Here is a 27,086-nt window from a genome sequence, read left to right as displayed (position 1 = left end):
ATATTTATTTATTTATTTGGTTGTAGCAGATCTTTGTTGCTGCAGGCAGTCTCCTTAGTTGTGGCATGCAATCTCTTAGTTGTGGCATGCATGTGGGATCTAGTTCCCCTACCAGGGATCAAACCCAGGCTCCCTGCTTTGGGAGCGTGGAGTCCTAACTACTGTGCCACCAGGGAAGTCCCTCACTTTACCTGTTTTAAGATGGGTTCTCTAGGCACTTGTAATCAGGGTGGCTCACTTAATTATGCAACTTGCGGCATCGTCACGTGAAGGGATAAATGGAAGTATAGTAGTTTTATACTTCTGACTCAGAAAAAGGAAAGATGCACTCATTTTGGGAACAGAGCCTTCAGCCTGACTGATTAAAACTTAGCTGCTTTGAGAATTTTCATGTTAAGAAAATTCCATTTAGTAAGATAGGACATTAGAAGAAAAGTGATGTACTTCATGGATATAAGTAAAGTTCAAATTCAGTAACAAATTGTAGTCCTAGCATACACAACGTATAGGAGAGGACTGAGTTAACTCCCCATGAATGTGTTAAGTTTCCAATCTGTGCTAGCACAGAGCTAGGTGCTTTAGGTTGCAGGCATTACACCTAGCTCTTGCCCTCAAGTGCTCTATGGCTTAGTTGTTGAAGAGGACAGGGATGTGTGGAATAACTGAGTAGCCATAAAAGATGGGACATGATTAAGAGCTGTATTCATGAGCGATATGTTTGGTGAATGCTATGGGAGTTCAGGATGGAAATGATTTCTTAGGGAAGGTCTCTATAGAGGAGGTTGGAGAAAAAACCTGGATTCTGCAAATTCCTGGTATTTGATGGAGGAAAGAGAATGAATCTTGATGGAGCTAAAATTTAATCTTTTTAATGAAAAAAATGATAATTTCAAGTTAAAGACAAACAGGGAAGCGTTAAAAACCCCTCAAGCCCAGAAGTATGTGACTCCCTTATCCCCCTTCCCCAAATTTTTCTGTAGTATCCTTAGGTGTGTGTATCCTTAGTATGCAGTCAGACTTGATATAACTATTCCACCTCTAATACTTAGAAATAGCCAATGTGTAAAGTAAATGATGAACACAGGGAGATAGGTAAGAAGAGATGAATTAAGCCCTTGATTTTAACCTAATCATAATAAATGTGGAATAAATGTTATACCAGCTATCAGCAATACTTGTGTAATTGAAAGTTTTTTATTAATGCAAGGTCTCGATTCCTACTATCAATACTTTTCAGTTTTAGAACAGACAGAATTATTGTTCTGGTCTGTTACCATCTCCTTGAAATAGCTGATCTAAGTTGTAATAGATACATAGAGGGGTTTTTATTTTGTTTTAACATAAGGGAGAATAAATCATGTTCAAGCATTGCCAATTCTTAGGATGGAAACAAACAAGTTTTGAAGAAAGGCAAAGGAAAAACAATAGAGATACATTTTTACATACTTACATATAAAAATCGTTAAATCTGTACCTCCTTTGGGCAGACTAGCAAGAGACAGGGAGAGCATTAAAGCAAGCTGCCCAATTCTTAGCAACCAAACCTACCAAGAAGGCAGATTCAGTAGTCACCTGATTCAGGCCTTCCTTGCATACCTCAATTCCAGGTGAGGCAATGTGGATTTACGAACACTTAAGTTTATTCTAATCCCACAGGAACTATTTCCAGCATGTTCTAAGAGTGTGTAAGTTCAGCACATCCCTTTCATTTATCACCCAAGCCTTTCCATATGATTTCATGTTTTGCTCTCTACTTAGATCTCTTAAAATTTACCCACCCCTTTTTCTAGATGCAGCCTTCAAGATCACATTGGCTGCACCCTTAATTACTGTTTATTTCATTTGCCAATGCTTATCTATTCATTGTAGTGTCACTAGTATGAGAGAGACCATAACCAAAGAAACTGGGAATCATGTCTGGTGTTACTGGTGCTGGACCCTCTATTCCTGTCCAAATGCATTCTTGACTCGATTCACTGTTGTGGTCTTAAGTAAATAAATTTTTAGCATTCTCCTTGTTTGTTTCTTCAGTATCTCACTGATCAAGACGTGTTTTTCTAAACCCACAAATTTATTACATTCTTTTTCTTTCTATACATCTAGAATATTTCCATGCATATAGAACCATATAATTATATTTTTCAAAAATTACATGTTATATATCGATTACTTAACCTAATACATTTCTCTTTTCAATATGTCATTTCAACCCAACGATTAGCTGACAAATACCCGTTACCTATTTTGCTATCTTACAGAGGCTTTGACAGTTTGTGGTTTGTTTGCGGTGAGGTTTCAGAGGTTGTATACAAAGAAATGAATTTTGAGTTGAGTTAATATGGGGATGGACTGGGTCAAATACTGTTCTGTTATCTGTCTAACCTGGCTGCAAAGGACATATTTGTAGATTGACTGGGTGCTATTCAACTAACTCAACTGTATGCATCTCCATGGAAATATTTGATGCAGAAAGCAGATTTCAGAAACTAGATTAAATTGAACCCTGGAGATTGACCCCTGAGTGGATCCTCTGTCCCTGGTCAAAGGAATTGTCAATGGTTTTACATGTCCCCCATCTAAATGGGAGCTGCAATGCGGCATACAGTACTCATGCATTTCATCATGAAACCCTAAGATACTCATGTGACTCTGTTTACTTTATTTCCTAGATTGGCATCCAGCACAACTTTTTCTAATCAAGCAGAAAGGTAAGGTCCTAAAATGAGCTCAAATCTCACTTTCTTTTCGTCCTCTGTGCATGTTCATCCATTTCTAAAACACTAGAGTGTTTACCACGGGAGGAATATGGTTAGGTTCAGTTGCAGCTCCAGAGAGCACTCGTTCATTTTCTCTTCACACCTTCATTTATTCAGTCCTGCATTCACTCATTTCAGTCAACAAATACTTTTTTTAAAAAAATAAATTTATTTATTTATTTGGCTGTGTTGGGTCTTCGTTGCTGTGCTCAGGTTTTCTCTAGTTGTGGTGTGTGGGCTTCTCGTTGCGGTGGCTTCTCTTGTTGCAGAGCACGGGTTCTAGGCACACAGGCTTCAGTAGTTGTGGCACGCGGGCTCAGTAGTTGTGGCTCACGGGCTCTAGAGCACACGCTCAGTAGTTGCAGCCCACGGGCTTAGTTGCTCCATGGCATGTGGTCCCGGACCAGGGCTTGAACCCATGTCCCCTGCATTGGCAGGGAAGCTCTGATGAGAAGTTTTTAACTTAGATGAAGTCTAATGTTTTAAAGTTTTAAAACAACTTATGACTATTCCTTCTTATTGTGTATCTAAGGAACCTTTGCCTATCCTTAAGTCAAGAATATATTTTCCAATGTCTCCCAATAGAAGTTTTATGGTTTTAGCATTTATATTTAGCATTTACATGATCCATCTCAAATTAATTTTTATGTATGGTGTGAGGTAGGGGCTGAAGTTCCATTTTATCCATGTGAATACCTTAGTTATTTCAGCGCCATTAAAAAAAAAAAAAAGACTTTCCCTTTCCCCATTGGATCCCTTTGGTGTCTGTTAAAATCAAATAACCGTATTAGGTTCAGTCTGTTTCTAGGCTGTCTGTCCTGCCTCACTGATCTATATGTTGATCCTTGTGCTGGCGCCGCGCTGTCTCGATTACTGTAGCCTCGATTACTGTAGCCGTATAGTAGGTCTTGAAGTCATTGTGAGTTCTCCAACTTTGGTCATCCTTTAAAAGAAGGTTGATTTGGATATTCTAGATTCCTTACATTTCCATATAAATTGTAGAAAAATCTTCTCAATCTGTGGGGGAAAGCCTCCTAGGATTGTATTCAGACTCTAAGTCAGTTTAGGGATAAATGATATCATAAAAATATTGAGTCTTTCAATTAATAAACATGGTGTCTATTGTCATTTCATTTGGTCCTTGTTTCTCTCAGCAATGTTTTATGGCTTTCATTGTAGAGATCTTGCATAGCTTTTGTTAAATTTATTCCCAGGAATTTTGGGTTTTTAATGCCAATGTAAATGAAATTTAAAACATTTTGGTTTTCTAACTTTTTGCTGCTGATATACAGATATACAATTTTTGTATTCATATTGTAATGTAATAAACTAAATTCACTTATTAGTTGTAGTAGCTGCCTTTTAGATTCCTTAGAATGTAAAGGCAATTGTATGTAGAAAGTCATATCGTCTGTAAATAGTGACAGTTTCACCTCTTTCTGATTTTTATGCCTTTTATTTTTTTGTTACTCTCTTGCATTGGCTAGGGCCTCCAGTGTAAAAGTAAAGATGTGAATGAGCACCCTTGCCTTGTTCCTGCCTTACAAGACAATCATTTAATATCTCACCATTAATTATGTTTGCTATAGGTTTTCATAGGTGCCCTTTACCAGACTGAGGATAGTTCCTTCTATTTCTAGTTTGCTGAGAGTTTTTTATGAATGCATGTTGAATTTTATCAAATGCACTTTCTGTTATCTATTGAAATAACTATGGTTTTTACCCTTTATTCTTTAAGATATTGAATTGCATTGATTGGGTTTTGAATATTAAGTGATTCTTACATTCCTGGGATAAACTCTATTTGGTCACGGTCAATAATCCTTTTTATCTACAGTTGGAGTCAATGTCCATGAGGACTATTGGTCTGTCCTTTTTCTTTTCATTTTGTTCCTTCTTGGTTTTTGTTTTGTTTTATTTGTAATGCTTTATCTGATTTTAGTTTTAGGGCCTCATAAAATACACTGGGAAGGGTTCCCTCCTTTTCTAATTTTCAAAAGAGTTTGTGAGAGTTTGGTGTCATTTCTTCCTGAAGAACATTTTTGACCTATAAGTTTGAGCCAGCATATCAGGGTAGACAAGGCAGAAAGAAACAATTAGACAAGACGGATTTTTTACTAGTTACCCAGCTGGGCTCTTTGATTTCCTCCTTCTTCTTTTCAGCAACTCAGCTACAATCACCTCTGGGAACGTCCTTTCTGATACTTTGGTCTAAGGGGAAAGGCCAAATAATCATCTCTTGGCTCCCTGTTTTGACATGCAGTTGGTAGTGCAGAGGGTAAAGGGGAAAACTGCACATATCAAAGTCCTAACCTTTTTACAAGTAGCAGCTCAGATGCCCCAAGAAAACTTCCCAGGTCTTCCAGTAGGAATGGACATCTCCCTCCTGCATTTTCCCTCAGAGGGGCTCTCTCTCTTAGCCAACGCCACTTTCTGAGAGGATCTTGCTGATAATCCCCATCCTGGATTCTAGTCCTGACTCTGCCATTCTCTGGACTTGTAGCCTTTGTAGGTCACCTTTTCTCTCTGACTGGGAGCCCTCATCTGTACAGTGGGGTGGCTGGAATTAGTCTGAGACCAACTCTGACATTACCTGGTTCCCTCTTTCTAAAAACGTATCGTTAACAGGGATTCCATGTGACTAGAATATTTCATCTTGCTAATGAAAATGACAGTGGGATATTCCATAAGAGGACTGATGTGTATGTGAATAAATAAGTAAATAAATACCTGAACTCATGCTGGTTGCTCCAAGATTCCTTGTGTTTTCTCTCCCTGGTCAACACCAGCATGATGCTCCCCGGCAATGCAGCGGGGGTGGCCAAGCAGTTCCTGCGCTGTATCTTCCATCAACTGGCTCCCAATGGCATCTTCCCGCAGCTGTTCCAGAGCACTATCAAAGGTAATTCATCCATGGGGAATCCAGACACCACAGACGTGGCTAGGTGCTGAAACCCAAACGCTACTAAATCTGATGGTTGTCTTTCCAGATGGGACTTTTTTACGGACCTTGGCCACGTCTCTGATGGACTTCAATGAACTGAGCTCTGTTGCTGTCCTCAGTCAGCTCTTGGAGGTAGGTTTGCTTTCTCGGCACTCTGAGCCCCTGCCGAAATCACTGCTGAGGAAGAAATTCAAAGTCATTTAATTTAAGTATTAAATTTTAAATGTCAAATTAAATTTTAAGTAATTTAACATTAAAAAATTTAAAAAATGAAAATTGCCAACACATAGAATAGTGTCGGTTGGACACTGCTGTTTAGTGCGGACTTAGAATTTACTTGAAGTCTCTGGACCCCTTCGCTAAGAGGTGCATGCCAGGCGTGGAACACTCACCTCCACAAAACTCTCCAGCTGTCAGAATGGGTGGTGCGCAGATCCATGTGCATTGCATCACGAGACTTGGATTCAGGTTTCAGCTTCACTGTTTGTTTGTGTATCACAAGATCTGGGTTCGAGGTCTGCTTATTTTCTGTATCATGAGACTTGAAGCTACTTCTCACCTCCACGGCTTATTCGCTGTATCGCTTTACTTGGAGTCTGTCTCCTGTCTTCTGCTCATTAGCTTTGCTCGGTTAGCTTGGAGGGTTGGCAGATTGCCGTAGGGACTTTGCTGTTGCTATAGTAGTCATCCTCAGTCTTTGGCCGGTGGAGTTGCCAACAAGCATCATTCACTGCGTTTCTTGACACCTAACCACACCAATTGTAGATCCTTAAAAGGTGTTTCTAATTTCCTGTTCACATGTCACCCTTTCTCACTGAGTCAGAGATCACAGTTTCCCCCCCAACTTTGTGTGGACTCGTCCATTTTTCCCTGTACTCCTGAAGTTACAATGATTAGCCTTTATAGCAGGCACACAACACGTGTTTATAGTGCGAATATATGATTTTTAAAAACTGATCTTCGCCAAATAGCTGTATGAATTCCCACACTGTTTCAGCAGTTGATTGCCTATGCTTTGTGTTTTTAGGGTCTAAATAACAAAAAGAATTTACCAGCAGGGGGTGCTATGATACGCTGTTTGGAAAACATTGCTACCTTCATGGAAGCTTTGCCCATGGATTCTCCTAGTAGCCTCTGGGCCATCATCAGCAACCAGTTTCAGACTTTTTTTGCCAAGCTGCCTTGTGTTTTGCCTCTGAAGGTAAGCTGAGCCCAGGATTTCATTTTAAATTACTTCCTTATTGTTTGCAGATCATCTGGGTCTTGGGTGATTGAATGTTTCATAAAGGGCTATAAGGAGTCTCCTTTAGCCACAGAGTAGAGAATGTTATTTAGGTTTTCCTTCAAATGTTACAGATTGACAGTAATATGCAGTGGACATTTTGACTTAGTGATTTCATGTTTCCGGTTGAGTAAAACATAAAAAAGTTCAGGAAGACGTTAGTAGATTGTGTTCATCTAGAAATTTTTCTCAAAAGGATATTAAATAAAAGCATAATAGTTTCATCTAAAAGGAGACCAGACATATATAATGTAAGGCTTCAATTTTACAGCATTATCTAAAGGGAAGTGATTGCTTCTGTGTGTGTGAATAAAGTACTTAAAAGACCAAGATGATATTTTTCTATTTGACAACTTTACCCCTCCTCCCCCTCCTCCCTCCCCCCGCCCCTGCCCAACGCCACACCGCCCTCCAAGAATACACACAAAATTACCTAGCTAGAAATCTGGTAGCCTAAGGAACATTTTCCATATGAGCCCATTAAATGCAAAACCAGAATCCTATACTGTCAAAACTGGAAGAGACCCATAAAAACCATCCTTTCCAATGCTCCCATTTTCCAGATGGAGATCTGCAAATTCAGAGAGATAGTGGCAGTGTAAAGATTAGAACTCAAGTCTTCTGACTCCCAATCCAGTGTCCTTTCACTAGCAGACTCCTAGAGTCCTTCTAGAACAAGGGTGAATTAGAGGCACTCAGGTCTCTATAGCAGGGAGAAAGGAGGTAGCTGGGAGTGGCCATTGCTGTGTCTTTGAACCTCATTGGTTCCACAAGCTTTTTGTGCTTTATCCAGGTCACAGATAAAAATATTCAACTTGCAGCAAAACTGGATCTGACAAGTGAAGTTACACGTTGGCAGCACTACTTCTGAAATGAATATTACATATATGTAAAATGTTTTTAAAAGACCAACCACCTCTGATAATACCTTTTCCCAAATTGGCAAATTTGGAAAATGCGACCCCCAAATAAGGTCTGTAAGGATGATAATTCAGGGACCCTTACCTTGGTGTATGCTGGTTTCTTTGAGTCTGAAATTACTGTAAGAAGCAGGAATACTGAGATCTTTGCCATCTCTCACATCCTGTGATTCTTGTCTATCCAGAAATCTAGAGTAGTTGAATAAATCCAAGCAAAGAGAATTGGTACTTTGAAACTATGTATGTACATAGCTATTGTACATATACACTTAGGAAGTCAAGTGCATGCATTTTTTAATATCTTTATTGGAGTATAATTGCTTTACAATGGTGTGTTAGTTTCTGCTTTATAACAAAGTGAATCAGTTATACATATACATATGTCCCCATATCTCTTCCCTCTTGCATCTCCCTCCCTCCCACCCTCCCTATCCCACCCCTCTAGGTGGTCACAAAGCACCGAGCTGATCTTCCTGTGCTATGCGGCTGCTTCCCACTAGCTATCTATTTTATGTTTGGTAGTGTATATATGTCCATGCCACTCTCTCACTTCGTCCCAGCTTACCCTTCCCCCTCCCTGTATCCTCAAGTCCATGAAGCAACTGACAAAGGATTAATCTCCAAAATTTACAAGCAGCTCATGCAGCTCAACATTAAAAAAACAAACAACCTAATCCAAAAATGGGCAGAAGACCTAAATAGACATTTCTCCAAAGAAGATATACAGATTGCCAACAGACACATGAAAGAATGCTCAACAACATTAATCATTAGAGAAATGCAAATCAAAACTACAATGAGATATCATCTCACACCGGTCAGAATGGCCATCATCAAAAAATCTACAAACAATAAATGCTGGAGAGGGTGTGGAGAAAAGGGAACCCTCTTGCACTGCTGGTGGGAATGTGAATTGGTACAGCCACTATGGAGAACAGTATGGAGGTTCCTTAAAAAACTAAAAATCTAACTACCATACGACCCAGCAATCCCACTACCGGGCATATACCCTGAGAAAACCATAATTCAAAAACAGTCATGTACCAAAATATTCAAGTGCATGCATTTTAACATGACCACATGGACCCTCCCTAGGAGCAGAGAGCCATTCAGGGCCATTCATTGCTTAGGAGCCGCACACTTTTAGAGAAGGTGTGGGGCAGGCATGGCAAATTCAAATGCCTGTAGGGCGGTGCTATAATGAAAATATTTAACTTGAACATGGACTAGTTGGAAGTATTGCCAGCTGGAAACAATTAGTAAACCTAATTTGTAATAATCAGTCCTGTCCAAAGGGACCCTGACTGCAAGGTTAATGAGTGGAGTGGAGTGAGATAAGGAGAATTGAGACCCTTGAGAACTGGAGAGCACCAGTCCTTTCTAATGGGGTCAGCTGCTACTCCACTCTAGCCAACTGTTATTTGAGAATGCAATCCTCATCTCCCCACGTTTCCTAAGATATTTCCTGACTTCCTTCACAGGTCACTGTGGGGACCTGATGAGCACCCGGTTTTCAGCCCCTGGTTTAAAGTAATGTAAATGTCACGTCAACTCGTATGGGTATTGAGCAGATTAAATAGACCAATGGTTCCCTTAGGAGGTATTGATACTTGTGACATGCTTTCAGCATTTATCTGAAAACTTGCCCTGCTGGATTTTGTCTGGGCACTGCCTCTGATCATCCTATGCTGTGTATTTAATCTCTGGGGAAAACATTAAGCCATTGAAAGACCTTCTGTAGTTTGTTCTCATCAATTTAGAGAAGTGGATTTCAAACATCGGTGTGTGTCAGTGTCCCTGAAGGACTTGCTAAAAATCTGAATCCTGGGCCTTATTCTGAGAACTTCTGGTTCAGTAGGGGTGCGACCTGAGGATTTGCATTCCAACTAGTTTCCAGGTAATAGAGGTGCTGCTGGTCCAGGGATCATACTTGGAGAAACACTGGCTTCGTTTGTACTATCTTAAAGAGGTTCGTATTGTACACAGCTGCAGAGATTTCACTGTAACCTGCTATTTTCATATATTTAACAATGTTAAATAATATCATTGCTTATTCTTGCTATAACATTTTCCCCCAAACCCAGTACACGTTATTTAAAAAGTATATTTTGATGTGGAATTGAGCCAAAATATGCTACTTGATTTGTGAGGCATGATTTTCTGTTGTAGGAATTTTACTGCTTTTTCTTAGGTTATTGTTATATCTTTTCGTAGCAGAGAAATGACAGATGAAATGTTCTTTATTTGGACTAATAAGCCTAATGGTTTTAAATTGATCTAAATAGGTTTTTTTTTTCAACAGGACCTTTCACAAATTAATAGACCTCTTTAGGATTGGGCACATTTAATATCAATTAATATTATTTAATTGTTTAACACTGTTTAATTAATGGTTTAATGAAATTTTTAAAGCTAAGAATTATTTTTTTTTCAACATGAATATATGGCATGGAAAACTGTAAGGAGGCAGCTATATTTCAGATTTTTTTTCCCTAAAATAAATGCTTAGAGGAAATATATGAAGCAAAAGATATGTTAAGAAGAGTACTGACTTTTACTTTTTTTGTATTTGTTCATAGTGTTCTTTAGATTCCAGTTTGAGAATTATGATTTGCCTCTTGAAGATACCCTCTACCAATGCCACAAGGGTATGTATGTTTCAGAAAAACATAACCAGTTGGTTATTTGGTTATTTTTTTAACCTAAAAAGACAGGCATATAGCAAGCAATACTGAAGAAATAGTTATCACATACTGAATGCTTCACTTTCAACCTTTTTTTTTAAATTTATTTTTTAGTGAAGTATAGTTGAATTACAATGTTGTGTTAATTACTGCTGTACGGAAAAGTGACTCAGTTATACATATATGTACGTTCTTTTTCATATTATTTTCCATTTTGGTTTATCACAGGATATTGAATATAGTTCTCTGTGCTATACAGTAGGACCTTGTTGTTTATCTATTCTAGATATACCAGTTTTCATCTGCTAATCCCAAACTCCCGATCCATCTCTCTCCCACCATCCACCCCTTTGGCAACCAACAGTCTATTCTCTATGTCCCTGATTCTGTTTCATAGATAGATTCACTGTCATATTTTAGATTCCACATATAAGTGATATCATATGGTATTTGTCTTTCTCTTTCTGACTTATTTCACTTAGTATGATAATCTGTAGTTGCCACTTTCAACCTTCTGAAAGTGCCTAGTATGAAGAACTCTAATAGATTACAATATCATTGGTCCTTTTAGTCCTGGGCCATGTCCACCAGTTCATCCTCAATACTATGAACTAGATGATCCTTCCAAACACAGATCTCATCGCACTGGTTCCTTGTTTAAAATCTTTGATAACTTCTCCCTTCTTTTAAGATAATGTCCAAATTCCTTAATGGAGCATACAAGAAGGTACTTCATTAACTTGCAAGCCTACCTTTCCTAGTTAGTCTTTGGCTACTTGTCCCATCCCTGTGCTTCCTGCGTACTTTCAGAATCATCATCATTATCATCAGCGAAACAATAACCACTGTTTGCTGAGCACTTACCATATGGCAGACATTGTGCTAATTGCCGTACATTTATAATCTTATTTAATTTCATACTTCCTTGCCTTTGCTTAGGCCATTTCCTTTGCCTGAAATGCTTTATACCCTTGCTGGTGAGTGAACTCCTTCTCATTCTTCAAGATGAGAATCTGAATTCCATTCTGATTTATAAAGGCTCACGTTTTCTGTAGCAACTTCCTCCTATATCAGATCCCACAACACCTGACAGAGCTCTCTGTATGAGCAGTTATATTATACTGAAGTCTCCCCAGTGAGCCTGTGAGCTTTATGAAGTCCAGCACTATGGCTCATTTACTTTCGTATTCCTGCCTACATTCCCAGGCTGCACTATATGCAATAGTGCAATAATTTGTATTGCAATGGCTTGTAGCTACTAGTTAATATACCAAGAAGCCACATCCCCTGTAACTTTTTACCTTGACTGTGCTTGCATAGACTCATGGTTTATGCTGGAAAATTGCATAGAGATCATTTGGTCTAGTCTGCTCATTTACACATAAGGAAACAGGCTCAGAGAGTTGAAGTGTCTTGGCCAAGGTCACAGAGCTGGTTACTGGAAGATTTGAGACTTGAATATATGTGCTTTGATTTCAAGCTTTTTTATTTGTCTGTTGTACTGTATTGCCCCATTACCATGCTGCTTTGCTAGATAAAAGAGCAAGTTTCTATATAGGTCTGAATTCAGGTTTCTTTTTTTGATCAATAAGGATGTATATCAACCAGAGACATATTCCTATCCCTATCCCTGTTCATTCATTATTAGTGTTTTAAGGCAACAACATTTATACAAAGCAAACAATACTGAATCAATAATACTATTTCAAAGAGTGTCTCTAAGATTTTCTGTATGGAAAGCACTGCATGGTTTTGCGGGTAATACAAATAACAAACATAATTCCTATCCTCAGAGGCAGCTATCATGTAATGAATTCATTTTTGTATCCATAAGGAAAAAGGACCTCAAAAATGCACATATTCTTTGATTTAGTCATTCTTTTTCTGGTAATCTATTCTAAGGAAGAAAATGCAAATTTCATGCAAAAACATATTTATTGAGATGTTATATATAATAAAATCTGACTTTTGTGGCCATTAAAATGGATCTTTATGAAGAATTAAATAGCATTGGAAATTTCGTACGTTATTATCTTAACAAAATGTAGTATTATATATACGTGTAAGATTTCAACTGAGTAAACTGGTGTGTGATGAAGAAGAGAAATATATCAAAATGTTATCACTGGGTGATGGGAATATTGATGACTTTTATTTCCTTATCTGTACTTTTCTACAGATCCTGCGTTTGCACACTGAGCATGTATTACTTTCATAATCCAGATAGTTAGGACCATAGAGGTTGAGAAGTAGTGGAAATCACAGCATCGAAGTCTTTTGGAGCCCAGTTAAAATCCTGTCTTCCCCACAGAGCAATTCTCCCTCTGGAAAATTGCCCTGGAATTTGAGTTTGAATTCCATTCAATGGCTGTATGGCCTTAGGCAAGTTACTTGCCTACTTAACTGCCTCAGCTGAAGAATGGGGATAGTAAAGCTTCAGAGAGTTATGGCGCAGTTCATAACTAACAGTGATGGAAGGCTTACTGTTGCCAAGTGCTTTACATACATTATCTTCTTTAATTCTCACAACACTATTGAGATGGAGGTCATTATTATCCTCATTTTACAGGGAAGAGAATTAAGTCCAGAGAGGTTAAATCACTTATTCAAGGTCACAGAGAGCTAAAGTTTGCAAACACTGGTGTGAAATTCTAGAGCTTGTGTCATTAATTATTATAATATACTGTCTCCCCAGGATTGTTATCAGAAATTTAAATGAGATAAACGAAACAAAAGCGTGTAACTCTGCTTGTGACTTAGTAGGTGCCCAATAAATATCTCTAAATGACTTAAAGCATAAGGATCTAAAACTGACCCTTTATGGGTGGGATTCAGATGGAGAACCCAAAACTGACAGCCTTCCTGGTAAACACTGGCAGGAAGCTGGGTCCTGATGTGTATTATCTAAGCTAATAGTGCTTTGGTACTTACGTGCAAGGGTGGTTTGTGCTACTTACCTGAGATGACAGGCTTCTAGAGGAGCTGGGTCTGATGAACTCACACATGCCTAAAGATTCAGAGAAATAGAGTGGGAGATCCTAAAGCACACTTCACAGAGTCTTGACTGCTGGTGGTGGGTGTGAGGATAAGATTGGAGTTACATAGGTTTATAAATGATGCCACATGGAAAAAATGGATTATTTTTAGCAATAAAATGATTAAGTCCTGCTCTTTGAGCCATTGATTGAAGATTCAGTTCTGTTCTTGTTAGACAAACAGGGTTGCTACAGTAGCCACCTGGCAACAGATTTGAAATTAAGAAAGAGTGATCCCATTAGTTAAGGTATCATTAGACTCTAATACATTTTTTTAATGAAAGAATCAGCAATTGATTTTGGTTTTATTTTGGCCCCAATCTCATTGCAGAGTTTGTTGGAACCATTTTCAAAACTGCTCAGCTTTGTAATTCAGAATGCCATCTTCACTTTGGCCTACCTGGTGGAGGTGTGTGGCTTATGTTACCGAGCTTTCACTAAGGTAAGGTTGCATGTGTGTTTATGTGTCCCTGGGAAACAAAAAACTGGCAGAAACATATTCTTTCTAATCAGTATCAAATCCCTCTTAGGTTAATTGCCTCAGTATAGTTAAAAGTGAGTAATTCAACTGAGGTCTAATAAAATTCATTAGAAGGAAACACTTCGCACACACAAATATATAAACTATACGTTATATATGCAAATGTGGAGAACTGAGGGTCATATGGTTTAGAGGAGAAGAGGTATTCCGAATGAAATGAGATAATGGTCTAAATGACCTCTAATGTCCTTTTCAAGTTCACCATCCTATGATTAGTGGGCAAGCCATCAGTACATATCAATTTTATACCCAGAGTAGAAAAATACCAGCTTGTCATTTGTAAAAGCCTGTGGAGAGCTCCTTAATTCTCATCATTTGTCTGTCTCCCCAGTTCTGGGTTCTTGGCCTCTGAGACTGTAATCTCATCGTTTGTCATCTTGCTTTGATAATGGTTTCTCTATTGCATTATCTTTAGTATCCCCTGCCCCACTACTGAGGAAGTGGAAAAGTACTGCTTGCCCAGTGCATATAGCAGCCTTGTTGGTGCTGATAGGCACTATCCTAATGGAAAAGCAGAAGGCAGGACAAATTGAGAGCGTTTCTGTCCTTAAGAACAATGTGCAAATGCTACTTTTCCAATTTCCAAATTTTCCAAGTTTATTTTCAATGGGCTTTCTGTTTCTGTTGTTCCCTCTTAAACATTCAGAATACTCCTTTATTCACGTTGTCCACTTCTACAAGCCCTTTAATTTCTCCTAAAAATCTAACTTCTATCAAGGTTTTCATTCTATTTAAAACACCCTTGTCTCCTTTCTTACCATCTTGTGTCCATTCCACCATGTTAAGTGTTTCATGATAACCTTCTCTTTAATCTTTATGATTATAAACTGTTTATTACTCTGCCTGGAACAATATGTTTTCTAACTACGAAAATAATCAGTATTTTTTTCTTCTTTCAAATCCTTCCTGAAAAATAACTTCTTTTTCTTTTTTTCCACTTAAAAAAAAAGACACAGCAGCAAATACAATGAAAAGATATTCTATTTTTAGAAGTCATTTTATTTCTTAATTTTCTTTATGTTTGATTTGTTTAAATTATATATTTTATAGAGGAGGAATCATAATGAGTTTGTACTTTCTATGCTGTGTACTATAAGTATTGATTACAGTGGACCTTCCACTATTTTGAATTCAAGATATTTTTGGTTTTAAATATTCATTATGCATTATATCCCCTCATAATCTATCATAACTTTTGTGGCCTCTCTCTTCCTGTTGTCATCTACCCTTCTTCATTCTGCAACTCAAAATGACTATGAGTTGTAGAAAGCTTTGATCTAGGGCATTCCCACCTTTTTCACAGATAATGAGAAACTATAAGAAATAGCTAAAGAAATAGCAGTATCTAATTGAGGCTTCTCCTCAACTGCTTCACAACACTGTGTTAGTTTCTGTTGCACAACAAAGCGAATCAGCCACATGCATACTCATGTCCCCATATCCCCTCCCTCTTGAGCCTCCCTCCCACCCTCCCTATCCCACCCCCTAGGTCATCGCAAAGCACTGAGCCGATTTCCCTGTGCTATGCTGCTGCTTCCCACCAGCCAACTATTTTATATTCCGTAGTATATATATGTCAATGCTACTCTCACTTCGCCCCAGCTTCACCCTCCCACCTCATGTCCTCGAGTCCATTTTCTATGTCTACCTCTTTATTCCTGCCCTGCAAGTAGGTTCATCAGTACCATTTTTTTTTTAAGATTCCATATATATGCGTTAGCATACAGTATTTGTTTTTCTCTTTCTGACTTACTTCACTCTGTATGACAGACTCTAGGTCCATCCACCTCACTACAAATAACTCAATTTCATTTCTTTTCATGGCGAGTAGTATTCCATTGTATATATGTGCCACATCTTCTTTATCCATTCATCTGTCGATGGACATTTAGGTTGGTTCCATGTCCTGGCTATTGTAAATAGTGCTGCAACGAACGTTGTGGTACATGTCTCTTTTTGAATTATGGCTTTCTCAGGCTATATGCCCGGTAGTGGGATTGCTGGGTCATAGGGTAGTTCTATTTTTAGTTTTTTAAGGAACCTCCATACTGTTTTCCATAGTGGTTGTATCAATTTACATTCCCACCAACAGTGCAAGAGGGTTCCCTTTTTACCACACCCTTTCCAGCATTTATTATTTCTAGATTTGTTTGATAATGGCCATTCTGACTGGTGTGAGGTGATACCTCATTGTAGTTTTGATTTGCATTTCTCTAATAATTAGTGATGTTGAGCATCTTTTCATGTGCCCAAGAAAAGACATAGAAAGGTAATAGCTTTGGAGACTATTTGGCAATCGGGCAGTCTCGATAACTTGAAAACGGTCCCACTTAAAATGCTAGAAGTGATGGATGACATGTAATAAACATGATTTTAAATATATAGCAAATTTTATAAGAATGAAAGTTGAAAAAATGAAAAGGGAATTGAGAACCAGAGTGGTAAGCATATAAGCTGATATTGTAGCAGTCTTGGGGTAGAGAAGTTGATTGTTTTGGTAACTCAGTAGCTTGAGTTTTTTGTTTTTAATTGAAGTATGGTTGATATACAATATTATATAAGTTCCAGGTATACAATATAGTGATTCACAATTTTTAAAGGTTATACTCCATTTATAGTTATTATAAAAATTGGCTATATTCCCTGTGTTGTACAATATATCCTTGTAGCTTATTTTATACCCAATAGTTTGTACTTCTTAGTCCCCTACCCCTTTCCCTTTCTCCGCTGGTAACCACGGGTTGGTTCTCTATGTCTGTGAGTCTGTTTCTTTTTTGTTACATTCCTTAGTGACTTGAGTTTTAAAGCCCATACAGAGAAAGGAAATGAAGTCTTGGGACTATTTCAGGCTGGGAGTCGGAGCTGAGTTGTCCCCAGGAGAAAGCCAGAACCCTTGAAAGGCTATATGTTTGAGAAAAGTTTGATTTGGAAAGGATATATTCTTATATGGAGGTGACAAAGAATGGGCTCTATCTGAGCCTGGGAACTGAAAGATTTGTAGTTTCCCTTGAGAATTAGTAAACATGAGCCTGTCTTTGAACATGTTTAGAATTTGAATTTGTAATACCTGCATGCTCTGTGAACCCCCAAAAGTCAAATAAATTGGTGCTGGGCAAGTAATTGCATTGGAGTGTCTGCCAGAAGCAAGCTCAAAATCAATCCTCAAAGCTCTCTGGAGGGATATGCCTTCAACCTAGGCCCAACAGGATTCCCATAATTAAAATCTGGATGAACATGAGATCATGATCTAAAATTACAAAACATGTGAAGAAATAATCCACCATGAGCTACTTTAGCGTAGTCAACAAAAATCAGATTATTCCCCCTAAGAACTTCCAATATTAGAACAATGTGATAGAGACTATAAAAACATACTCTGAATGATAAGCATTAAAAGATGAATTAAAAACTTGAGAAAAGATCTAGTCACTTAAAAAAAAAACCAGATAGATTTGAACAAAGTAGAAATTCTAGAAATGAAATAGTCATTGACATAAAAAAAAACTCAGTGGACAGGTTAGAGAGCAAATTAGACATAGCCAAAGAGGGATTTAGTGAAATGAAAATAGATCTGAAGAAATTATATAGCATGCAGCAAAGGGAGATAAAGAAATGAAGAATATAAAGAGAAGATTTAGCCAGTAAATTTGAAATCTTGGGAAATAGGGACAATTTTCTAGAAAAAATGTAATGTGTAACAGTCAGAAAAAAGATGGCTAGACTTAAATGATAAAAAAATGGAATCAGTAGTTAAAAACCATTCCAATTTTTTTAACATCTTTACTGGAGTATAATTGCTTTACAATGGTGTGTTAGTTTCTGCTTTATAACAAAGTGAATCAGTTATACATATACATATGTTCCCATATCTCGTCCCTCTTGCGTCTCCCTCCCTCCCAACCTCCCTATCCCACCCCTCTAGGTGGTCACAAAGCACAAAGGTCCCTGTGCTATGTGGCTGCTTCCCAATATCTTAAGTTTAAAAACCATTCCAATTTTAAAGACAACTTTCATTAAACATTTAAGGAGCAGATTGAGCTCTACTTTATGCAAAGTAAAACAGAGAATAGAAAAAACGAGAACAATTTACAACATATTTTATGAGGCCAATAGAATTTTGATACCAACCAGACAAGGGTAATAGGGGAAAGGAAAATTATAGGCCAGTTATACTTCAAAGATGCAAAAATTCTGAATGAATAATCCCAAGTTAATGCATTAAAAATAAAACCTCATGCTCAGCCATAAAAAAGAATGAAATTCTGCCATTTGCAGCAACATGAATGGACTTGGAGGGCATTATGCTAAGTGAAGTAAATCAGACAAACAAAGACAAATACTGTATGATATCACTTATATGTGGAATCTAAAAATACGACAAACTAGTGAATATAACAAAAAAGAAACAGACTCACAGATACAGAGAACAAACTAGTGGTTACCAGTGGGGAGAGGGAAGTGGGGAGGGACAGTATAGGGGTAGGGGATTAAGAGGTACAAACTATTATGTATAAAATATAAGGATATATTGTACAACATGGGGAATATAGGAAATATTTTATAATAACTATAAATGGAGTGTAACCTTTAAAAATTGTGAATAAATATATTGTTCCCCTGGAACTTATATAATATTGTATGCCAACTATACTTCAGGTTAAAAAATTAAAAAAAACTAAAGCCTCATGACCTAGTGAGGATTCTCTTGTAATATAAAATTGGTTTAAATATTAGAATATCTATTTATGTTGCCAGATTAAAGGAGGAAAAGCTTTTATCATTATCTCAAGAGATACAAAAGAAGCATTCTATATAATTCAACATCCATTTATGATAAATCTTGTCAAACTAGGACTAAAAGGGATAACTTGATCAAAAATGTCTACCAGAAATCTCTAGGAAACATTATACTTATGGTGAAATGCCAACAGTAGTCCCTTTAAAATCATAAGTAAGACAAGAATGGCCATTATCACTGCTTCTATTTGCTCTAGTTCTGGAGGTCCTGCTCAGTTGAGTAAGACAGGAAGAAGAAATCAAAGTATAAGGATTAGAAAGGAAAAAAACTCTCCCTTTTCATAGATGATGTGATTACAAATGAACTGAAGAGAATCTATCTAGACACCTTTTTATAACTTTTATGAGAGTTCAGCAAGGATGCTGATACAAATGTATACCCAGAAATCATCTACCTTTAATTATTCAGCTACAAATGATTATAAAATATACTTTTAAACTAGCATTTATTGTGGCAACAAAAAATGAATCTAACAAAAATATGCAATAATTTTATGGAGATAACCAGAAAATTTTATTAAACAACGTTAAATAAATGGAGACAGATCTCATGTTCATGAGGACCCAGCATAATAAAGATAGCTGATTCTCACAAAATAACCTATAAATTTAGTATAATTCCAATAAATATCCTAGACTTTCTCTCCTGATACTGATGGACTAGATAATTTGAATGTATCCTCCCACTGGATTTGAAAAGTTTCTTAAAAAAGTGAACAAACTATTCTCTGAAAACTTTAAAAAATCATCAAAATGCTAACCAGATATAGAATTACCAGGCTAAGATCTGAGAGAACACAGAAATGCAGAGATGTGAGCCTAGCACTGAAGACCTTTTTTTTGCTCTGGGGGTGTTTGCCTATCTGAAAGATGTGACAATTCTGGTAGATCCAGGAGGCTAGGGGGAAAAAAGTCAGAATCCAGGACCTTCCAAGAGTGGAGACTCTCTGATCCTGCACCTCCTGCACCTTTTGGCTGGGACCACTAAGTAAAGATAACCCAGAAGTAAAGTTGTCCTCACATGGACACAGATCCCTGTCAAGACCTTTGGTGGCCCAAGATAAGATATTATAAGGTTTGTATGTGTATTAAGGTAACCCTGGATCACTAGTGCCTCCAGCACCTGGTAAAAAATGAAGAGAAAGCTCTTTGGAGGAAGATAACATTTCAGGCCTCAAATTATTGCTAAAAATATTTAAAAAATAAAGGATGCAACATGCAAAGATAACCAGACATATGAGGAGGCAAGACACCACAAGTGAGAATGAGTAGAAGGAAAAGACAGTGGATACAGACCTACAGGGTCTCCAATACGTTGGTTATGATCAAGAAAGGACACATAGGGGACTTTTAAGGTACTTGTGATGTGTACCCGACTTGGGTGCTGATTACATGAGTGTTCAATCTATGCTAATCTGTTTATCTGTTCACTTATATTTTATGTACTTTTCTGCATGTGTGCTATATTTGACAATAAATAAAGCTTACAAAATTGAAAATATTCTAGCATTGCATTAACAAGGACAGATCAATGAATTTCAGTATGTTCATACAATAAAACATCATTAAACTGTTTAGTTGAAAGAATGAGAACTATATGTATCAACAGGGACTCACTTCAAAAATATAATGGAGGGCTTCCCTGGTGGCGCAGTAGTTGAGAGTCCGCCTACCGATGCAGGGGACACGGGTTTGCGCCCCGGTCCGGGAAGATCCCACATGCCACGGAGCGGCTGGGCCCGTGAGCCATGGCCGCTGAGCCTGCATGTCTGGAGCCTGTGCTCTGCAACGGGAGAGGCCACAACAGTGAGAGGCCCACGTACCACCAAAAAAAAAAAAAAATGTATATATATTTTTATATATATAAATATATATATATTTATATATATTATATATATATATATATTTATATATATAAATATATATAAAAATATATATATATATATAAAATGGAGTAAAAAATTATAAGTTGCAGAAAGATTTGCATTGTATGATAACATTATAGAAAGTTAAAAACAAGCAAAAATAACAGTAAGCCTTATAATGGAGGTATACGTATGTAGTAAAAGTGTAGTACATGAAATAATAAGCACCAGATTCAAAATAGTGGCTATTTCAAGGAAGGGAGAAAGAAAAGAGAGCACTCTATAGGTAGCTTCAACTATTTCTGTGATGTTTGATTTTTGATAAAAAGTATTAAATAAAGCAATATGCTATGATTTAACAAAGATGGGTAATAGGTAGATGACGCATTCCATCTCTCTGTTTTTCTGTATGCTTGAAATAGTCCACTTAAAAAGTAAGCTCCTTTTGAGAGGATATGAGACCCTTTCATATCCAAAACATGTTACATGTTTTTCTCTACATCATTTTCTATTGAAAAACATCCTTTTAGATTTGTTTAGTTTCTGCAGTTCTTGGAACCTCTCCTCTGTGACTAAGAACCAAATCTCGTGGTTTCAGTCTTTAAGAGGTAGCCTGTCTTTTTCTTATCCATTAAATTATGTGTTCTCAGTGCTTCACTAAACTCATTACAAACACAAAAATGCCCTTTTTCTTTTTTCTTGGGTTTATTTCTTAAGGACAGTTCATTATGCATTTTAAAATACTGTTTCTTATTTCTGATCTGTGAATCTTTTGGAAGCTCTTTTGACATAGATCTATTCTAACTGAAGTTTTAGAAATCGCTTACCTTCTTCTCTCTTGTTTCGTTTAGGAGAGGGATAAATTCTATTTGTCTCGTAGTGTTGTTCTAGAACTCCTGCAGGCCCTGAAGCTCAAATCTCCTTTACCGGATACAAACCTCCTTCTGCTTGTCCAGGTAGGCTTATGCCTCATTTCACTTTTCATGAAATTCACTTATGTTTGGAAAATTTAAGGAAGGTGTGGGACATATGCATAAATTAAATGTCTGTCCAGAGATAAGAAATAATATATCTTACGTGAGCCATGATCTGTCTATCACTATGCACTTGGCACTTCCACTGGCCAAAAAAGACCGGAAAAGGAGTATTTATTTTGTTCCTACTGTGGAACTAGTTCTGTGAAAGACAAAGAAGAAGAATGAAACGATAATGTGTCCGCGAGAAGTTTATGGTCCAGTAGGTTGGAGGGGCAGCCCATTAATGGCTTCCAGAGCTGAGGCAGGACTAATGAAGCCAAAAATGAGCGACCCGGAGGCTGAGGTCTGATCGCGGAGTCGCATGAGTATGGATGGGTCGCCAAATCTCTGTGAAGCAGAAGTGAAAGTGAGGGTGGGCCCAGCCAGATATGGTCAAAAGGCAGGACGGACTGAGTCCAACCAGGGTGGGATGTGGGTGTGAAAGAACCAGCACCACAGGAGCCCTAAGGCAGGGGGCAGGGCTTGAACACATACCAGGCAGGCTCTAGAGAACTTGCAAAGATTAGTGCTTTTGGTTGTAGGGCTGCTTACGGGAGGCTCTAGCTCTCCATCCCTGGCATCCTAAGCTCAGCATCTTAGGCAAGTGTGCAGGTTTTGATCACACAAGATAGGCTGCAATTAGTGCCATGAGTGAGAAAGAGATGTAAATAAAGTCCTAGGGGGGAGTTAAGAGCAGGAGGCATCTTACCTCATATGGTGTGAAATCAGGGAAGACGTCATGAAGGAAGTGGCGTTTGAACTGGGTCACAAAGGACTGGTGGTGCAGACCAAACTCTGCCTGGGGTTGGAGTTCAGCACCAGAGGCTGACCATCTTCAAGCAATAAAGGGAGGCTTCAGCAGAAAGGTGGAATAAATTTAGGAATAACGACATGAGGATGGGTTTAGAAAAAGGCTGGCCATGCCAGGGGTGTCAGCAAGGGATCAGGTAAACTGGGATCCTGCCTCTTACCCCAAAGGTTGAGCCTGGTTTTAAAGACTTGGTCATGAGCTGCAGCTGGGATCAGGGTATCATTCAGCCTGCGTTTGTGCAAAGTACCCAGGAAGGGTGTCACAGCTGTTTCAGTTCTCCCTGCTGAGCGTTATGACCAGTCCCAGAGTCTGGGCCTACAAGGTTGAGCTTAAATGAATGGAGGAAAATGGAGCTTGATATCAAGCTGTCGGTTTCCCTGAATCTTAGGTACCTTGGGTGCCATTTGGAGAGATGAGGGAGAAGGGGAAATTAATGGAGCACCTATTAAGTGCCAGGCAGCATGCTGGGGTTTTATATATCCCCCTCACTCCTTCAACCGTGAGAGGAATTGGTCCTGTACCGCAGATGAGGAGACCGCGGCTCGGGGGGGTTCAGTGACTTGCCCACGATCACACAGCTGGCATAAGTAGCGTAAGCACCTGACCACAGGGTCTAATCAGTATGGAGCACAGCCTAGTCAGGCCCCGCACATCACTTGCCCGGATTACGGTTAATAGCTCTTAGCGTTTTGCACCGTTCATTTCTCCCCACGTCAATCCAGTCTTATAGCCTATGGCTGCCTAGAGGAATTTTGCTAAAACTCTGCTCTTTATCATATTACTCTGTGCATCGAAAACCTCCAGTGACCTTGTGGTACCCGAATTGTCAAGGTCTTCCATCATCTGGCCATATTTGACTCTTCAGCATTATTTCCCACTACAAATATTTACTGTCCACCTATCTTCGGCTAGGTTCTGGGGAAATAGAGATATAAAGGCATAGTCCCTACCCTTATAACGTGCTAACCAGTATACTGAAAGTCTGTACGGTATATAAACTACTGTAGAGGAGGGAGTGGCCAGCTCAGCCTGGGAAATGGAGGAAGGCTCATTAACAGTTATGAGCCCTGACCTGGCCCAGGTGCTGGGGAAACAGAGATGAATGTCATGGCCCCTTCCTCCCAGGAGTTTCCTGTCGGATAGGGGTAGCTGACATCGAAACAAAAATTCCCGACGTGGTGTGATGGGTACAGTAGCAGAGGTGTGTACTGAGGAGGGAAGTGGTGTAGAAAAGGGATCGTATGTTTTTGAAGGGTGTGCAGAAGTTTGGGGGTTTACCTGGGAGAAGAGGAGGAATACCCTTGTCATTAACCATTTAATATCCACTAACTGGTCCGCTTCTTCCCCCGCCTTATACTAGTAATCCTTGGGAAGAGAACGGAGTTTTTCTCAAAGGCTTGAGATTTAATGAAAAGTTGGTATACTTTCAATGAAGAATGGTCTTAAGTCATGTTTAAAGAGCTTTCCCAGGCACAGTGATGCTTTCTGAGAGGAGTGACTGCTGGAAAGTGATGGCAGTGGATGTTGGGCATGATATAGTCAGAGTGAAATGGCTCCCATTGTACCAAGATGCTGGACAGCCCAAGGGGGAGACAGAAGCAAAGCATAGCCGGGAAATATCTGTGTTCCTAAGAAGAGACAGATTGAATCTCTTCCAGTGGATTGCCATTGGCCAGTCCTACCTCTTCACACATCAGCAGCAACACCACTTTTGAGTACAAGTAACTTTGATGCAACTGACCATAGAGGTTAATAAGATCAACACTGGTTTGGAGGAGAGGGCAGGTGACCTAGGCTTAGTGAAGTAGCCCACGAGAGAGGTAAGGCCAGCAGGTTGACAGTGTCTGGAAGTCAGTTGCTTCTGATAGCGTTTAGATTGGGGACATGCCACCTCAAAGCAACCTCAGTTTCCAGGCCCTGAGGGTGCTTTCCTGCGGGCGTCAGAGGCTGGTCCCTTGATTGCCCTCAGTCCTGGCAGAGCTGGTCTGTGGGGCTGATCTTCTTGGGTTCCAGCACCCCGCTTTGTGACTGCAACTGGGGGCGGGTTTTTCTCTGAAGTACATTAGCTGGCTGTAATAAGAACTTGTCACAAGACAGTGAAAGAACACCGACAGTTTAAATTGCTCAGTGCTTCGGGAGACCATGAAAACAGTGGTTATTGCATCACAGCTAGGTGAATAAATAACAAACGCAAATTAGCTTTAGGAAGAAGGAAGACAAAAAAGTAAATTCTTCTGTGTATCTTGGGTTCTCTCATGCCATTTCAAATGTATAACATTTTCATCTTTAAAAACAAATATGTATTTGTCATTGAGTCATTAAGTTAAATTTAAAAATCAGATTGTAAAATTATTTAGATCAAAGAGATATCTGGGGGGGACATTTTGAGATCATGCCCATGAGGAACAACCTAGTGAATAATATTTCGACCTTCTCCAACAAAAAATATTAAACACCATGCCATTTTGAAGTAACATATCCTCGTTCTATAAACTCAGAATAAACCAGTAATGAAAAAATTACTGAGAGAAATAAAAGTGAGGCATACCTTAAAAAAAACAAAAGTAGTTCCCTTTTCCCCGCTGTGCTTCCTGGCTAAGTCGTGGAGAAAAGTCTGCCACAGGGCCACTCATGGGATGAGGGAGAAGCATCTTTTGTCTCACTACAGAAAGCGGTGCATCTTTCTGCAGTGTTTCCCCGTTCCTTTTTCTCTTGCCCTTGACAAATGTTCAGGCGGGTAGCAGAAGTGGTAGCCTGTTCTCTGGTAGTTTCTCTTAAACCAGAGAATCTAGCATGGAGTTAGAGAGAAGCTTTCCCCTTTACTGGTGGGCAGTGTCAGTTCCTGGTACCTGGGAGACCAGATTCACAATATGAACAGACAATGTGTCTGGGGCAGACAGCGACTTCCTTCTTGGATATCATGACCGTCATCTCAGGACACTGGAGGTGGCTCTGTTTAACTGAAAATGCAACTTGGAAAAAGAAAAGAAAGTAACAACTGGAAGGAAAAAGTCCCCTGGTGGGAAGGGTGAGAGGGAGGGATAGATTGGGAGTTTGGGACTGACATGTACACACTGCTGTATTTAAAATGGATAACCAACAAGGACCTACTGTATAGCACAGGGAACTCTACTCAATATTATGTAACAAACTAAATGGGAAAAGCATTTGAAAAAGAATAGCTACATGTATATGTATAACTGAATCACTTTGCTGTACACCTGAAACTAACACAACATTGTTAATCAACTACACTCCAGTATAAAATTTTAAAAAAGATAAATTTCTTAAAGCTTAGAAGTAAAAAAAAACCAAAAGTCCCCTGGTGATCCATCATGAGTGACACTAGCCCCATTGGCGAGAAGAGAGTCAGTTGCTCAGACCTTGGATTTACCATTCGTTCTTTCACCCCACAGGGAACCACTAGGACATTCCCTCTACTATTGTACTTCTCTAATTAATAACTTAGTAGATAGATGAGTTCACAGATATGAGGCTGTTTATAATTCTTTTCATGGGTAAACCATACTTTTGTTGTTTACCAAATACTCTGGCAGTAAGAGTGTTCCTTTAAAAGACAATGGAACACTTGCCCAAGGGATGCAGGGTCATTCAGGTTCTAAACATTTCAAGGCGGTGACAGGTACCAATCTGGTTTTCAATTTCTAGAACTTCTTCCTGGAGGCCTGGCACTGTGGAGTATCTCCCAGTCTGCTGTATTATGGTCGTTCAGCCATCACTCCTGTTATTTGTTTTAACTTACATATACGATCAGGTGGCCTTAAATGTTCAAGTGGATTTTTTAAAAAAGGAAAAAGAGGCGTGGAGACAGGAAAGAATTTTCCAAATAGAAAAAATATATGTATTCTTCAGAATCTACTATTGTTGACCATCAGGGTGTAGTTCCCCTTTTATACTTTGGACAGTTGCCCTATCTTGTTTTAATTCAGATCTGTTGACATTTTGGTTTCACTTATAACATTTTCTCTTCTGCTGTCATGCTGTAGATATTTCATGTGTAATAAGCTATTATTATTGTTCTCAGGATGGATTAGAGTTTTCATAATGGAGTGATAACTCATTGAAAGCTACCATAAAATCTATATAGGCTCAAATCCAAAAGAATTTCCTCAGCTCCTATTATGTGTCAAGAGTAGACATTCTGCTAATTTGCATGTAACACTCCCACTGTGTGGGATACACCTGCATATTCAAGCTGTGAGAAATCATGTGGGTGAAAGGTTTTCTTTTAAAGATAGTTTAGTTGTGGGCTGGAGGACAAAGAAACGGCAGAGTTACGGCTGTTGTTTTTAATTCCCAGATACTATTGATGTGGGGTAATTAATATTTGTTGCGTTAGTAATAATCTGATCACTCTCTGAGATGAGAGGTGGTGATCCTATTTTGAGTATCATTTTGATAATGATTTTAGTAA

At 38.7% G+C, this 27,086-nt stretch overlaps 1 protein-coding gene across 3 annotated transcripts in view; it reads left to right on the top strand.

Moving 5' to 3' along the window:
• UNC79 (unc-79 homolog, NALCN channel complex subunit) overlaps positions 1-27,086 on the top strand; it is a 199,861-nt gene that overhangs the window by 147,095 nt on the left and 25,680 nt on the right. For all 3 annotated transcript variants that reach the window (XM_060165773.1, XM_060165753.1, XM_060165764.1), the window contains 7 exons: positions 2,670-2,708; positions 5,546-5,658; positions 5,747-5,832; positions 6,728-6,901; positions 10,482-10,550; positions 13,953-14,063; positions 21,676-21,780. In XM_060165773.1, coding sequence (XP_060021756.1) covers positions 2,670-2,708; positions 5,546-5,658; positions 5,747-5,832; positions 6,728-6,901; positions 10,482-10,550; positions 13,953-14,063; positions 21,676-21,780 — 697 coding nt within the window. The remainder of the gene's footprint in view (positions 1-2,669; positions 2,709-5,545; positions 5,659-5,746; positions 5,833-6,727; positions 6,902-10,481; positions 10,551-13,952; positions 14,064-21,675; positions 21,781-27,086) is intronic.

Source organism: Lagenorhynchus albirostris, chromosome 1, assembly GCF_949774975.1.
Source record: "Lagenorhynchus albirostris chromosome 1, mLagAlb1.1, whole genome shotgun sequence".
In the NCBI taxonomy this organism is placed as follows: domain Eukaryota; kingdom Metazoa; phylum Chordata; class Mammalia; order Artiodactyla; family Delphinidae; genus Lagenorhynchus; species Lagenorhynchus albirostris.
The sequence above is the reverse complement of the archived record's forward strand: the minus strand, read 5'-3'. Positions and strand labels throughout refer to the sequence as shown.